A 14,020-nucleotide genomic window follows, 5' to 3' on the forward strand; every position below is an offset into this window, starting at 1 on the left:
GACAGATCTTCATCTCTCAGGAAGTGTTGAAGTTCAATCCTGCCTAGAGGCAGGATGATTAACGGGGCTATGCCTGTGTGGTCTCTCAAGTTATTGGAACAGCCCCCTGAATGCAGTAAATATTCCACACTCTGTTGGCTGAAACTATTGTTTCATAGCTGTTCATTTTAGCCTTGTTTATTGTATGGCCAGAGTGAATGTTTGTATAAGTAATAAAACTGAATTTGGATGATGTAAGTTGTATGCATACCTGAATCCGTTTTAAAAGCACTGAAGTATATGTAGTGCTGAAACTATTCAGAGCGTCACTTAATCTCTTGACGGTGGAAAAAGTACCTGCTTTCATGTAAGGTCTCAATGCCATTAATCATTCAGTAAATAATTGTAGAGCGATTACTATGAACACTGAAGGATGCAGATACGAATCAGGTCTGGCTCCTGCTTTCAAGGAACGTAGTCTACCCATGTAGATAAAACATATGCACAGATGATACCTGTGATAAGTGAAAAATAGAAAAACTGGGATAGATGTCACCAAAGAAAGATTAAACAGTGTTGTGAGAGTTTAGAGAAGAGAAAGCCAATTCCTTTGAATTAAACCAAGGAATGCTTCATGGGAGAAAAATATACTGAATTGTACCTTAAGGGAGTATGAAGCATTTTGAAGGGTGGAAATGAAGAGAACACCGGCGGAGGTGGGATTGTCACTCCAAGGTGCTGACAGACTCGGCTGAAGCATAAAGAAGTGAGGGGAATGAAAAGGCACTGTGGCCAGTCTCAGAGCTTGGCTTCTGTTTGCTCAGAGCTTAAGATCCCTTGGATATGATCAAACATTAAAGGGTCCCTGTCCATGGAAGGTTTATAATTTGCTATTTGGACTACGTGGGGTGAAAGGCTATAAAAATGAGCCCAGGAAAGTGACTGCTGAGTCATCTGGGCCAGAGTTAACTAAGAGGTAGTTTCAAGGCATGTTTATAGGTGTTACTCAGGAAAGGGTCTCCTGGTTGGCCTGGCTCAGCAGTTGAGCATCGACCTATGATCCAGGAGACTGCTGTTCGATTCTTGGTCAGGGCACACGCCCCAGTTGGGGCTCGATCCCCAGTAGGGAGCGTGCAGGAGGCAGCCGATTAATGACTCTCTCATCATTGATGTTTCTCTCTCTCCCTCTCCCTTCCTCACTCTGAAATCAATGAAAAGATATATTTAAAAAAAAAAAAAAAAAAAAGGTCTCCTCACCAAAATTAATTGGAGAGATAAAAAGCTAAACAGTTACATGGATTTATTTGCTGAAGGACTTTTCAGAGCCTTTAATATTGAGAATCTCAAACAGCACAAAATGTACACCATTTCTAGCATGATTTAATCTTTTTTATGGACTATCTCATGAAATTACTGTTCCTTGGAGCACACTTTAGGGAATGTTGCCTTATGCATTTAATAATAATGGCTGGAACATGAGTATGCATGGGAAACAGTGATTAGGTGAGAGTCCTTAGGAAGGCAGCCTCAGCATTCCTGATAACATGGCAGGTACTCAGTAACTATACAGGAAATGAATGCATGCAAGAGTGAATTATTGATTTATCAACACTGGGTCCAAGATTGCTGAAACCGAAGAGAGAGTGGTGTCCAAGATAACGACGTGGAGAGTTTTGAACTTTGGCTATGCTAGAAACGGCAGTGTCACGGAAAGTTAGAAGGAATTGGTGTAAATGAAAGGTGATCGCTTTAGTGCTTCTTGAGAAGCTGTGAGAGATCCAGCTGGAGGGTGACAGCAGGTGCTGAGCTATTGACTTGGGAGAGAAGTCGTTTTTTCTCACTAAATGTATCGTTGGAAAAAATGTTGGTTAAGATGTCTGCTTGTTTGAATTCTGGATAAATAGCAATTTTCATATATTACTTAGTTTAATACAAGGAGATAACCATCAGTTTAGTCTAAAAGAAACTCCAGGGTTAACAAAGCAACAAACCTATGGTGTGTTGTGTTGTTTTTTTTAAAAAACTCAGACAGTAACAGACATCCTCACCTTTATCAATGAAATTTTTTTTGCAGTCTGATTTACTTATAGATGTTACTTAAGTTTTAAGTTTAATATTTTATTCTTTTATTCAGGTATTTGCCTTTGATTACTGCTTTTGGTCTATGGATGAATCTAACACTACAAAGTACGCTGGTAAGTTGGCTCCCTTTCTGCAGTTGATGGTTGGGCCTCTGGCCTTTTCTTCCATTACGTCTATTTAATTATTCTGGAGTTCTGTTTTTCCCCATAAAATTCACACTCATTTTTTCCAATTTGGTGCATGGGCTTGGAAGTCAGTAAGATTTGATTTCAGGATTTGGCTCAGTCGCTCCTTTCTGAGAAGTCGTGCACAGGGTTTTTTTTCAACCTGTAACAGGGAGATTAGCATCTTCAGAGGTGCTCCAAGGATTAGAGATCGTGGGGCAACCGTCTCAAGTCATAAACGGTATCTGCTGTGATTGTCACATAAGAAGAGACTTAACATGCTGTGCTTTTCCTTGTTAACTTTCGGGGATGCATGGCTCCGTTTATATAAGCAAAGCACAGGTGCTCTTGGTTTCCAGGACCCCCCATGTCCTGAGTGTTCTGAAGTCAGTGGTGATAGGAAGGAAAATACACCTTCCTCCGGGAAACATTGCCTCTTAGCCCCACATTTTGCTCGTATTTTTATCTTGAGGCTTTTTATCCCTGTTGTCAGACACAGGTGACTACTCTTTTTATTATTTGTGATCGTAGGTGAAATCTTAGCCTTTCTTGCAAGTTAATCACAATCGCTTTCGCTTACGAGGGAAGCACTTGTTTTAGAGAAGGGAGTCTGATTCCTTCCCTTCTGATTATGCCCCCCTTTCCTGGATATTTTGTTTTAATGAGTGTTTTTTTCCTTATACCTACTTACAAGAATATCAGCTGAATGCCTTTCTCAATTACTTAGAAGAAGAAAAGAAAAGAAAAACAGTAAGGAAAGGATAGAGAGAATGTAGGTCTTAAACGTTTAGAAAGCAGAAGGAAGTTACTCGCTTGTAGGGAATTTTATTGACAGCCTTTTCGTGGCCACGTAAAGCAAATTTGTTGAGAAATTACTTGATATATTTATTTTTTCAAAGTTAATAATCTTGCCCTGGCTGGTGTGGCTCAGTGGTTAGAGTGCCCACCCCTGCACCAAAGGGTCCCGGGTTCAGTTCCCAGTCAAGGGCACATACCTGGGTTGCAGGTTCCATCCTTGGCCCAGTCAGGGTGAGTGCAGGAGGCAGCCAACCACTGTGTCCCTCTCACATCAACGTTTCTCTCTCTCCCCCCCCCACCCCCACCTCCCTTCCACTCTCTCTAAAAATCAGTGGAAAAAGTGTTGTGATTAACAACAACAACAAAAAGTTATCAATCTTGAACTAGGAAAATTTCCTTAGTTGCTCACATTGGGTAAATAAGCCTTCCTTTCCTAGCATCGGTTTTGCAACTGTAGCCGTGTATGTTCTTAATGTGAATAAGGAGTTCTTAATGTTGGTTACAATTAATTTGTCTTTTTATCGGTCCTTTGGGATTTTAGATGATAACTTCTGTAGAGTCTGTATTCCCTGAAACCTATATAATTTTATTAACCAGTGTCACCCCAGTAAATTCAATTTAAAAATAAAGTAAATAAGTAAATTCTATAGTCTGGAGCAGACTGCCTTGACTGCTAGCACTGTGTGTATTTTTGTGCTGGGTGTGTGCTTTTGGATATAAATAAACAACAAAAGTAAAACATTTCCTACTGTAACAGAAACAAATGAGGACAAATGCTGTGGCTATATAAAGCTCAGTCTCTCTCCCTGTTCAACTGATGTGGTTCAGGATACAGCCAGAGAGCTTTCTGAATCAGAACTCTTCTCAGTCAGTTCTCAGATGCTTTCAAGGACTGCTCATCACTTACAATCTGTACTTTTTGGATAATATTTAAGGTCCTTTATTATATAGCCCTGGTCTACCTTCCCTTCCTCCCTCTGCTCCATGACTCCCCACCCCCCTTTCTGTGCCTCAGCCCAGTGTTATTGTTTGTTCTTACGTAACCCAGGAAGCCTTCGAGAAGATAAAAAATAAGTTCGATAGCAAAAGAATGCATAACAAGCAATAGTAAACATTTTTGAGATAATATTTTATGGGTTTTAAGTGGTATGGCAAAGCCCAGGAGAAGCAAAATCTGGCACGACTGCAGTTGCCTGGGAAGGCATCATAGAGGAGGTGGCACTGAAACTGGACATAGAAGTTTAGCATAGGTTTAGCCAGAGGACAGTATAGAGGGCATCCAGGTAGGAGGGAGCAGCGTGATATCAGGGACAGCACCTGGACTCAGAGGTCAAACCTGGGTTTAAATCTCAGGATGCCTGCTTTGGTTCTCGTAGACAATTTTTAAAAAATATATATCTTTTATTGATTTCAGAGCGAGGAAAGGAGAGAGAGAGATAGAAACATCAGTGATGAGAGAGTCATTGATCAGCTGCCTCCTGCATGCCCCCTACCGGGGACCGAGCCCACAACCCAGGCATGTGCCCTGACTGGGAATCCAACCTCTATCTCCTGGATCCTAGGTTGTTGCTCAGCCACTGAGCCACGTCGGCTGGGCTCTCTTAGACAATGTAATCCCTCTGAGAGATGATTGCTTTTCTGTAAAATGGGAGACATGGAAATGATAGTACCTACGTTTCTCATATACTGTTACAAGGGTTAAATAGGTAACTTAACATGCTGATTGATGGAAGGTGCCCATAAACAATATGCCATCTGTCTTCTCCATAAGTGAAGACGCAGAAGTGGGAGAGAGCGTGGTGTGTAGACGAGTCGGAGCAGAAGGTGCGTCTTGGGGGAGGCAGTGGGAGATCATTCGTACATATTGAGTGAAGCCAGATAATAGGAAAATTTTAAAGATAGACTAAGAAATTTAGACTGATATGGTAAAATGGGGGAGGGGGACTTTTGGAGTGATGTGGTTAAAGTAATGCCTAAGGAAGATTGTTTCGTCTTTCTTCTCCGTATCTCCTAGAGTCACATCCTCCATTATTGCCCAGAGAGACCATTCCAGCCTCCTGCAATGCATCACACATGTCCTTGAATGTAGGACAGACTACTTTTTTTTTTAACTAAAAATAACTTTATTAAGTACAGACGATAAAATTCAAGTATGAAACTCGAGATTTCTGTGCCTCTTCATTATAAACAGTATGTTCAGAGATATTTAAGAAGGTAAAACTGATTTCTAAACATACTAACAGCCTAAAATTTACCAAACTTTAGTTTGTGTGATCACATCAAATCCTGTTAGCCCTGAAATGGGATCCTTTTGGCTGATTGAGCAATGCCTACTTAGAAAACTGGGCGTGAAAATTTCCTATCCTTTAGATATCCCTGTTGTTATACAAACACTGTGGCCCCCTCAGCAGAAAATAACATCTTACTTGCTATTTTCTCAGGCTATTTGCATTCTCTGTGTATATTCAGCCTCTGAAATATGTTACTGGTAGGTTAGGTGATGGGTAATTTGATTTCCTTTCTCTTCATTAAAAAAAAAAAAAAATGTCAGTTCCCTCTTAATTGTGAATGGAAACATTAAGATAGAAGCATTCATTCTCTGATGGGAAATAGAGGAAATGGAGACAGGGAATCACATGATTTTTGAAACCAACCTATTTGTCAGGCTCCATGAATAAGGGCGCTATTGATACTGAATCAGAGCTCCTCAGGCAGCTCTCAGAACTTCGGGGCAGAAAGAGCAGGGGGGAGAGAGAAAGATACGTGCACGCACTGAAGGAGCACAGAGAAACAGGGACTCTAGGTTTCATGCGGTGTGTGAAATGTTCAGTCCTCAATTATGTTTATGTTATGCTGTTCGTTAAAAGCTATAGCAAGAACTTCTTTCAGGCTTTCTGACTTAGAAATAGTGAGTTCTGTAGTATGTGTAATGGCATTGCAGTGGGTTGGCTGGAGTGGTGGAAGGCTGTGGGCTCTAAGTCAGATGGCCTGGGTTCAGATTCTGGCTTCACCACCTTCTAACTGTGTAAGGCCAGGAGTTACTAATCTCACTTTGCTTCTGTTTCCTCATAATGTTAAATAAAGAGAAAAGTTCTGATTTGAGCCAGTACTTGGCATATAGGGAAAACTCACATAGTATTTATCATCTTTATCATGGTCACATTGTAGCAGCAGTGAGGTTAGTAGCATCAGTTCTTTGGAAGGAAAATACAGTGTACTAGTGTATACAAGACCTGGTTTTGCCACAAGCTGTAAACTTTGGGGATCTGTTTCCTCATCTGTGAAAGGAGATATGGCCTAGACCAGCGATTTTCAACCTTTTTCATTTCTTGGCCCATATAAGCTAATTACTAAAATTCTGTGGCACCCCCAAAAATATATTTTTTGCCCTTCTAATTAAAAAAATAGGTATAATTTTGATTTATTTGCACCAGATCACACTATTGTTGTGCTGGCTGTTGTCATTTTACTTGGCACTCTAAGGGAAAAGAGGTCAGTGCCCCTGACTAAGTAGTCAGGGATTGCATGTTTTAAAAATTCTTGCGGCACACCGGTTGAAAAATCCCTGCTCGAGACTGATCTCAGATTTCCTCTAGCTCTCTGATAAAACATGAATTAGACATTTTATGCTGGCCACACAGCTGTTGAAGTGGACTTTTCAAAGGCAAATCAAAGGCTTGTTTGTTAAGCCATTCGAATTACATTCAGTCACGCTTTGAGACATTTTACATTTTAACTATGTTATTTCTTCTTGTGGCTAGGTAGTCATAATAATGCTTGTCTAGCAGATAATTCTGTGTCTTTAAAGCAAAAACCTTGCGCCAGGGCTAAGAAAAAACAAAAGTAACCTGCAGAATTAGGCACCCAAAGCGTGGCATTTCTCATAAACCCACATCCTCCGCCTTCAACCCCATATGTACATAGATACACATTCAATATTATAAAATTATTTTATTATAGCCCTGACCGGTGTAGCTCAGTTGGTCGAGTGTTGTCCCATTCACCAAAAGGTCACCGGTTCTATTCCTGGTAAGGGCACATGCCTGGGTTTTGGGCTCAATCCTCAGTAGGGGGCCAGCAGGAGGCAGCCAATTGAAGTTTCTCTCTCTCTCCTTCTCCCTTCCTCTCTCTGTAAAATCAATAAAAACATATTTAAAAAAAATTATTATGTTATAGTAAATACTGATAAACTTGAGGGCATCATAACAGATAAAGGTCTTTGTAAATGTTTGAATCACTACTGGTTGGAACTAAGGCCTTCTCAGCAATAAATCAACACGTCTTCTCACTACCTAAAACGTGTCCTGTTGGTAAATAGCAGTGATGTTCAGTAACTTTGCTGTCAGTTTTCTTTCTTGTAGGGGAATATTTTTCATAAACATATTTTTCTATAAACCTTCATACCAAAATTAAAACTCAGTCGGGTAGTGGCATACCTGGAGTTTAATGGGAGCATGAACATCTCCTGGCCTGAGAGATTCTAAACTATTGACTTAGAAATTACATAACAGTTCTCACCATATGGCATGTTGCTCAGATTTGCTGAAGCCATGTGTTTTTAGGCAGAGTTAATACCCTGCAGTTCAGGAGAAAGGTGGTATTTCTGCTTGCGTTGCTGTATGCTGGGAGGGGACCACTGCGTGCCTCCCAGCCTGGGCTGTTGCTGTGGGTAGACCAGCCACGCTTGATTCCGTTCCCTCAGGGGCAGATTTTATGTGCTCAGAGGTAGAAATGATTTCTGTGTCACATTGTTTAAATGTGCATCAACATTTACATTCTAAAAATGCTTCACTGTGTATTATAATTTACATTCTAAAAGCTGACAGTAGCCAAAATAGAACTGATGTTTTTAGCAGAGTTCCAGAATAGTTGTTTCAGCACACTGTATTGATTACTTTACTGTTCAAGTATATATGAAGCACTCAGCAAGTGCTATGCACAGAGTAAATACTCAGTAATCATCAGCTGTTAGGATTATCAAAATCGAAGTTAGGAGAAGCTGTGGTGGTTGACTATTTGAAAAGTCTGTTAAAGTAGAGATTCATTATAAATGGTGCATCCATCTTAAAAGACACTTATAAAACTGTCTGACTGCAGAATCCTTCTCGATTTTGCTTTTGTGTAGTCTTTTCCAAGTTGTCTCACTTAGACCTAATCTGATAATTCTTTTAGTGACTCACCTTTATCGAGTTGTTCCTAAGCATTCAACTTAGTTTCCTTAGAATCAGCAACTCTCTTTTTGCATTTGTTAATTAAATTATATAATTACAGAGAAGTCCAACTGACATAAACCAGTTTAGGAGCAAGCACAACTGACCCTTTGTAAGAATACAACTCAGCTGTTGGAGTCCAGGGAGGAGTCTGCAGCTGGGCGATTTCGCATGCAGTGGGCATGCGCCAGTGTATTTTACAGATGGAAGAGAGAACGCTGGTTAATTCAGAGAACTGAATAAGTGAAGGTCAGTTAAGAAAAATTTCTCTGAAATAATTGAGCTAAGTCAGTATTGTTTGTCTTTTTAAAAAAGCATGTACGTATGCATCTGTTTTTTAATCCCACTTGTCAACGTAAGAACCGTCCACATTTGTAGTGAATTTTTATGAGTTTATTTGAGCCAAACTGATGACAGTTGCTTAGAAGCAAAATGCCAACAGTTTGAAAATGCTCTGGGCAATGGCAGTTTTGCAGCTTATTTTATACATTAGAATCAAAGGAGGAAACGTTAGGGAGGTTACATGAAATCCACTGGAGATAATAGATTAGGGAGGTGGGAGAAAGCAAAGCCAGAACTCTTTGGGGTTGGATAAAAAGTAAAACCGAGAGACACGGACTTCTTTTGTATTGGTGGGTACAGGAGAGTTAGTAATTCACATTTACAGCACATAGAGATGGTGTGTGGGAACAAGTTAACAATGCGGGGCTCTGGGGTCTTGAGCTCTGGTGGGAGGTTGTACCCTGAGGGGTCCAGAAAAAGGAGATTACTCTGACATTCAGAGGTATGTTATCTTAGATGCCAAATGACAATAGGCTCACTTAAGGTAAAGACTGGCCTTTGTCAAGGAAGCCACAGGCCTAGGATGTGACTACCCGCCATGACTCCCTTTTAGTGAGGAATTTATTTTTATTTTATTATTATTATTTTTTTAATATATCTTTATTGATTTCAGAGAGAGGAAAGGAGAGGGAGAGAGAGAGATAGAAACATCAGTGATGAGAGAGTCACTGATCAGCTGCAGCCCGCAACCGGGCATGTGCCCTGACCGGGAATCAAACCCTGATCGCCTGGATCCCAGGTCGACGCTCAACCGCTGAGCCACGCCCGGCCGGGCTGGTGAGGAATTTTTATGTTCAGACCATCCTATATAGTTACTTTTGTAGGGCCCGTCATACAGGCTTCCCCTGAGCTTGTCAGGTTTCATATGTGGCCCCTTTTTCATCTACAGACCCAGCCCCATCTTCTTCCACGCTTCCTTTCTTTGTCTATCTCTATATGTTCCTTAGAATATTTATTGACACCCAGAGACATCACTTAAGTATATTTAGAGGGGTGGATATTGACAGCAACAAACAATATAATTCTGAGCACTAGGTGCCCGCACTGTGCGCACCCCTAAACCTGCAGCAGGTCATTTTATTGTCAGAACACCCAGTCGGGTAGAAGCTTTGTGGTCCTCATTTTATAGATGAGGAAACTAAGGTTCAGAGCCCCTCCTACCTGTGAGCAGCGGCAAATGCCGATTTTGGCCAGTGACAGTGATGCGTGAAGACTGTAGGTTCTACTGTAATCCCAGGCTCCCCTCTCTCCTCCCGAGAGAGGCTGTGTTCAGGAAATCAGATAGGAGTGCTCTGACTTGGAACCTAGCCCGGAAAAATACTCATGGCATTCTCCCTCCTGTCAGAAGTGCTCTCAGAGTCCTGAATGCCTGTGTTGGGTTTGGGCTTTGTCTTAGCCTCCCCTCACGTGCTGCAAATATTGTCCACCCCAGAGTCCAGAGGAGATGTTGAGTCAGGCCTGCTTCTGTATCAGAGACAGACAGTGGAAAACACTGTCGAGCAGGCAGAAATGAGGAACGTTTGCTGCTGCTTCAGTTGTTTTATATGGAAAACACCCTCCAAATAACTCCCCGGGCTTTCTGTTAGACAATCCTCACAGGCTAGGTGGCTTAGTTTTTTCTTTCATCCCAGGCACCAAAGCCTGACCCTCTCCCCAGTGAGTCAGCCACTTCATCTGGCAACAGAAAAGGAGCCACTTCATCTGCCAGCTCATGACTGGTCCCAGCACTCTCACTGGGGTGGAAACATCCGTCTGGGTGAGTCACCCTCGCCACACCGAGAGTCAGACTCCCAGGGGCTGCAATGCTGATCTCTCTTGGATGCCACCATGGAACTGTTACCCTCATGGCCCAGTTCCTCAAGATCCTTTTACCAGGTTCCTTAATGGCAAACTACTGGAGTTGCTTAAAACTCACACTTCACGTCACCAAGTTAAGCCTTAGTTCCTTCATCTAAACTCTGTAGTTTTTGGTCATTTAACTTGAGCCAGGTTTAAAAGCACTGTTTGAAGGAGGGATTTACGGACACCCTCCCGGGTTAGGCGCATTCCCCATCCCCTCAGGTGTGTGTGAAGGACCTGCCCGCTCCTGCACCGTCCAGGTGCTCGTGATTCGCAGCTGGGCCGCCTGCCAAGTGCAGACTCGTCAAAATCAGCGTTGTGGCTGTCAGCCCTGTTGAGACGCGGAAACACCCTCACAAACGAGCAGGCCTCAGAATTCCAAATCACAGATATGGAGCTTAACCATTTTTTACCACACTAGCTCCAAGGAGAGCTGGACAGTGTTTAAACTGGTAAAATGATTGGTCATGTTAAAATCTTGACTGCTCTTTCATGTGGCTGCTTTAGGAAAACAAGAACTATTCTGTATGTCGTGTCCGGCTTTGTGTTGTCAGACCTAGTGTTTTATTCAACCACAGTCTGCATGAGCCTGCCTTGTTGAACGCAAATTGCAAATAAGACGGGATGTAGGGTATGCCCTCTCATTTTGCCTTCCCATTCCTAGAGCACAGCCCACTGTGCTGTTTCACCCTGTGCCTCTTGGGCAGTCAGATGTTAGGCATACGAATGATAGGTGCATTTCCCCATCCATCCCTAATCTCTCCTCTTCTGTGCTTTGCTGCCAGGGCCCTGCTATACAGAGAGAATCACCTTGATTACCGAGCTCCCAAAGCACATGCCAAGTAGCTTTGAGTCCATTGCTGCTATTCCCACTAGGGAAGATTATGCACAAGCGTGGAGACTCGGGGTGTTAGCTTTTCAGAGATCTGTATCATACGTGACTCAGGGCTGGGTGGATCGGTCTATAACTTTGCAGAAATTCTATACAGGAGCCTCTCTACTGTTCTGACATTGTGTTACAGGTTGCTTTGGGCATGCCTGTGTTTTAAGACTTGTCCACACAGTTCTAGGAGGTCTAGTCATAAACCCCACAGAGGAAATTGGCATCTTGGTCATGGTTCCTAACAAGCAGGGTCAGCTTTGCCCTTGGACTCCCTGCATTAGGCCTGTGGGGCTGACATCTGCAGAGTGGCCACCTCCTCTCTGGCATCAGTCCTGCTGAGAAGCCCCAAAGCTCTTGGGTTTAACAGTGTTGTGGCTTTACTCAGCTTGTCTGGGATAGAAACAGATCCTCCTAGATCCTCCTGCTTCCCACAGGACTCTGAACTTTCCCTTATGGGTCGGTCCGTGTCCTCTACAAACCGCACTTTATTCTGTTTAAGTGTGAACTGTAGGTGGGAAACATTTAGGGTGGGGATAGTGCATCTTTTGTGGATTCCTTGTTTTCCACTGTCCAGCATAAGTAACTCCCTTTTTGTGTGAACTTAGCTTCTTAAAGCAGTTGGCAGGTCATTTTTTTCCTATGATGAAAAAGGGGACTGCTGTGTTTAAAAAATAGAAATGAACAAAGCAAAAAAAAACCCTTCAGTCTTTTGGATAAACCAGACTCTCCTGAATAGGCCCTACAAGGGCCTTTGAGATTTAGTACTTTCTATCACCAAGTGAAGTGTAGCCACCGTTTTTATTGCATGGAGAACCGGTCATGTTTAGGAACTCAGGAGGCTGTATAGAGTCTATAGTGCATTTTCAGGCCTGGTCGACAGCCTGGTCTTTTTCATAATTGTCTCTTATTGTACCAGTGGTGCCCTGAAAGTCCCCAAACCAAAAAACTTGATGAAGTATAAGCCCAGCCAGGGATTCATACAGCTAAAAAGGCACCGGAATAGAAAATTAAGGGACACTTTATAAGGATATAATTTTGTTGATATGATCTTATGTTATTTTTCCCCCCTGTACCTTTCTGAAATATCTTAATGTTATAAAAGAATGGTAAATATTTTTCCTGCACTGGACAACATGGGCTGACATATTTGGGCCCAAGTAATGATACTGTTCCTTCTTCCTCTCCTCATCATGACCCAAAACATACATACCCTTAACGCACACATAACCGTCGCATAAGACACCCAACACACACACACACACACACACACACACACACACACACACACACGCACGCACCCCCCACCACCTACACATATCCCTCTCTTTCTCTGTGGAATTTTTAAACTGGGACCTCTAGGGGATCTAGAGAAATAGCAATAAATGATAATAAAAGATACCTTTAAATTTTTTTTCTAAGAACAGGTGTCTCTTATCTTTGAAATTGGATTACCTCACAGAATAGTTGCAAAGATGGAGGAACTTTTTCAAGGAAAATGAGACGATCACCTCTTTCTGTATGCCAGAGTTAATTATAGTAGACTAAAGATGTAAAGGGTGACAGTAATAATAGATATGCACTAAAATGTATTCCAGACTTATAATAGCCAGGTACTACGGTAGGGGCTTTACCTGTGTTGCCTTATTAAATCATGCAGCAACCCAGTAGGTCGCAGCTATTATTCATGTTTTACTCATGAAGAAACTAAAAAACTTGCCCAAGGTTACACAGCTGGTAAAAAGTAGAGTTTGAAATAAAATGGTAAAAAAACAACAAAACTGGAAGAAAATATGGATCAGTACCTATATAATTTGGAATAATCAAAAGGATTTTGGAAGCATCACATATACCACAGGTGAAAATTACAAAGGAAAAGAGGAAAGGTTTGAATATGAAAGACCAAAAGTCTTTGTCTGACAAAGAACAACATAAGACCGAAAGGTAAATGACAGACTGGGGGAAAATATTTATAACATATTGATAGGCCAGAGGTTAATATCCTTTCTGTATGATGGGCAGTTTAAAATTAATGAGTTAAAAAATCAAGGATGAAACCAATTTTATTTATAAAAATAAACATAGGACCCAAATAACCATTTTATTAAAGAATAAATATAAGGGGGCAGTAAACTACGAAAAGGGAAATTTTAATCTAACGAAACAGGAGGGGTTTTTTTCTGTTGACCTAGTCAAAGCAGGGAAGCTGATAGCTAGTGTTGTTGAGGGTGTAGAAAAAAGGACTCCTACAGTACTGAGAGTACTTAGTAATTTTAGTTTTTGGAGTTTTGCCTAGTGAAGTCACTAGAAAGTGCACAAAGGTAATTACGTACGGACGTTGCAGAAAAAGAAAAAGGAAATCATCTAAATATCCATAAAAGAGAACTGATTATATCAGTGAAGAAAACCACGGAAAGCTAAGCGGCTATAAAACGCGCTAGTGTTGATGTATCTTCGCAGAGGTGGGAAAGCGTTCATTATTTCTTGTCTTTAAGGAGAATAAATTTCCCTTGAGACATGAAGCCATATAAAATGTATTCCAGTCTAGAATCCAGCCTTGCCGTACATTTGTAAAAATACATGAACTTTACAATAGTTCCTTGTATTTATCCTTTTATAAATTGTGCTTCAAGATAGTTATTTAAGGGTGGAAAGGAAAACAAATCTTTCCAGAAACGCAGAATTCTTGTTTTCTACTTTTTCATAGTCCATTTTGTGTTTTCTAG

At 41.4% G+C, this 14,020-nt stretch overlaps 1 protein-coding gene across 7 annotated transcripts in view; it reads left to right on the top strand.

The window, feature by feature from the left end:
- Positions 1–14,020, top strand: part of KIF13A (kinesin family member 13A) — a 180,255-nt gene that overhangs the window by 89,821 nt on the left and 76,414 nt on the right. For all 7 annotated transcript variants that reach the window (XM_081145267.1, XM_081145266.1, XM_081145270.1 and 4 more), the window contains exon 4: positions 2,114–2,174. In XM_081145267.1, the coding sequence (XP_081001393.1) occupies positions 2,114–2,174 (61 nt within the window). The remainder of the gene's footprint in view (positions 1–2,113; positions 2,175–14,020) is intronic.

This window comes from Miniopterus schreibersii, assembly GCF_964146895.1.
Source record: "Miniopterus schreibersii genome assembly, chromosome: 8".
NCBI classification, from domain to species: Eukaryota; Metazoa; Chordata; class Mammalia; order Chiroptera; family Miniopteridae; genus Miniopterus; species Miniopterus schreibersii.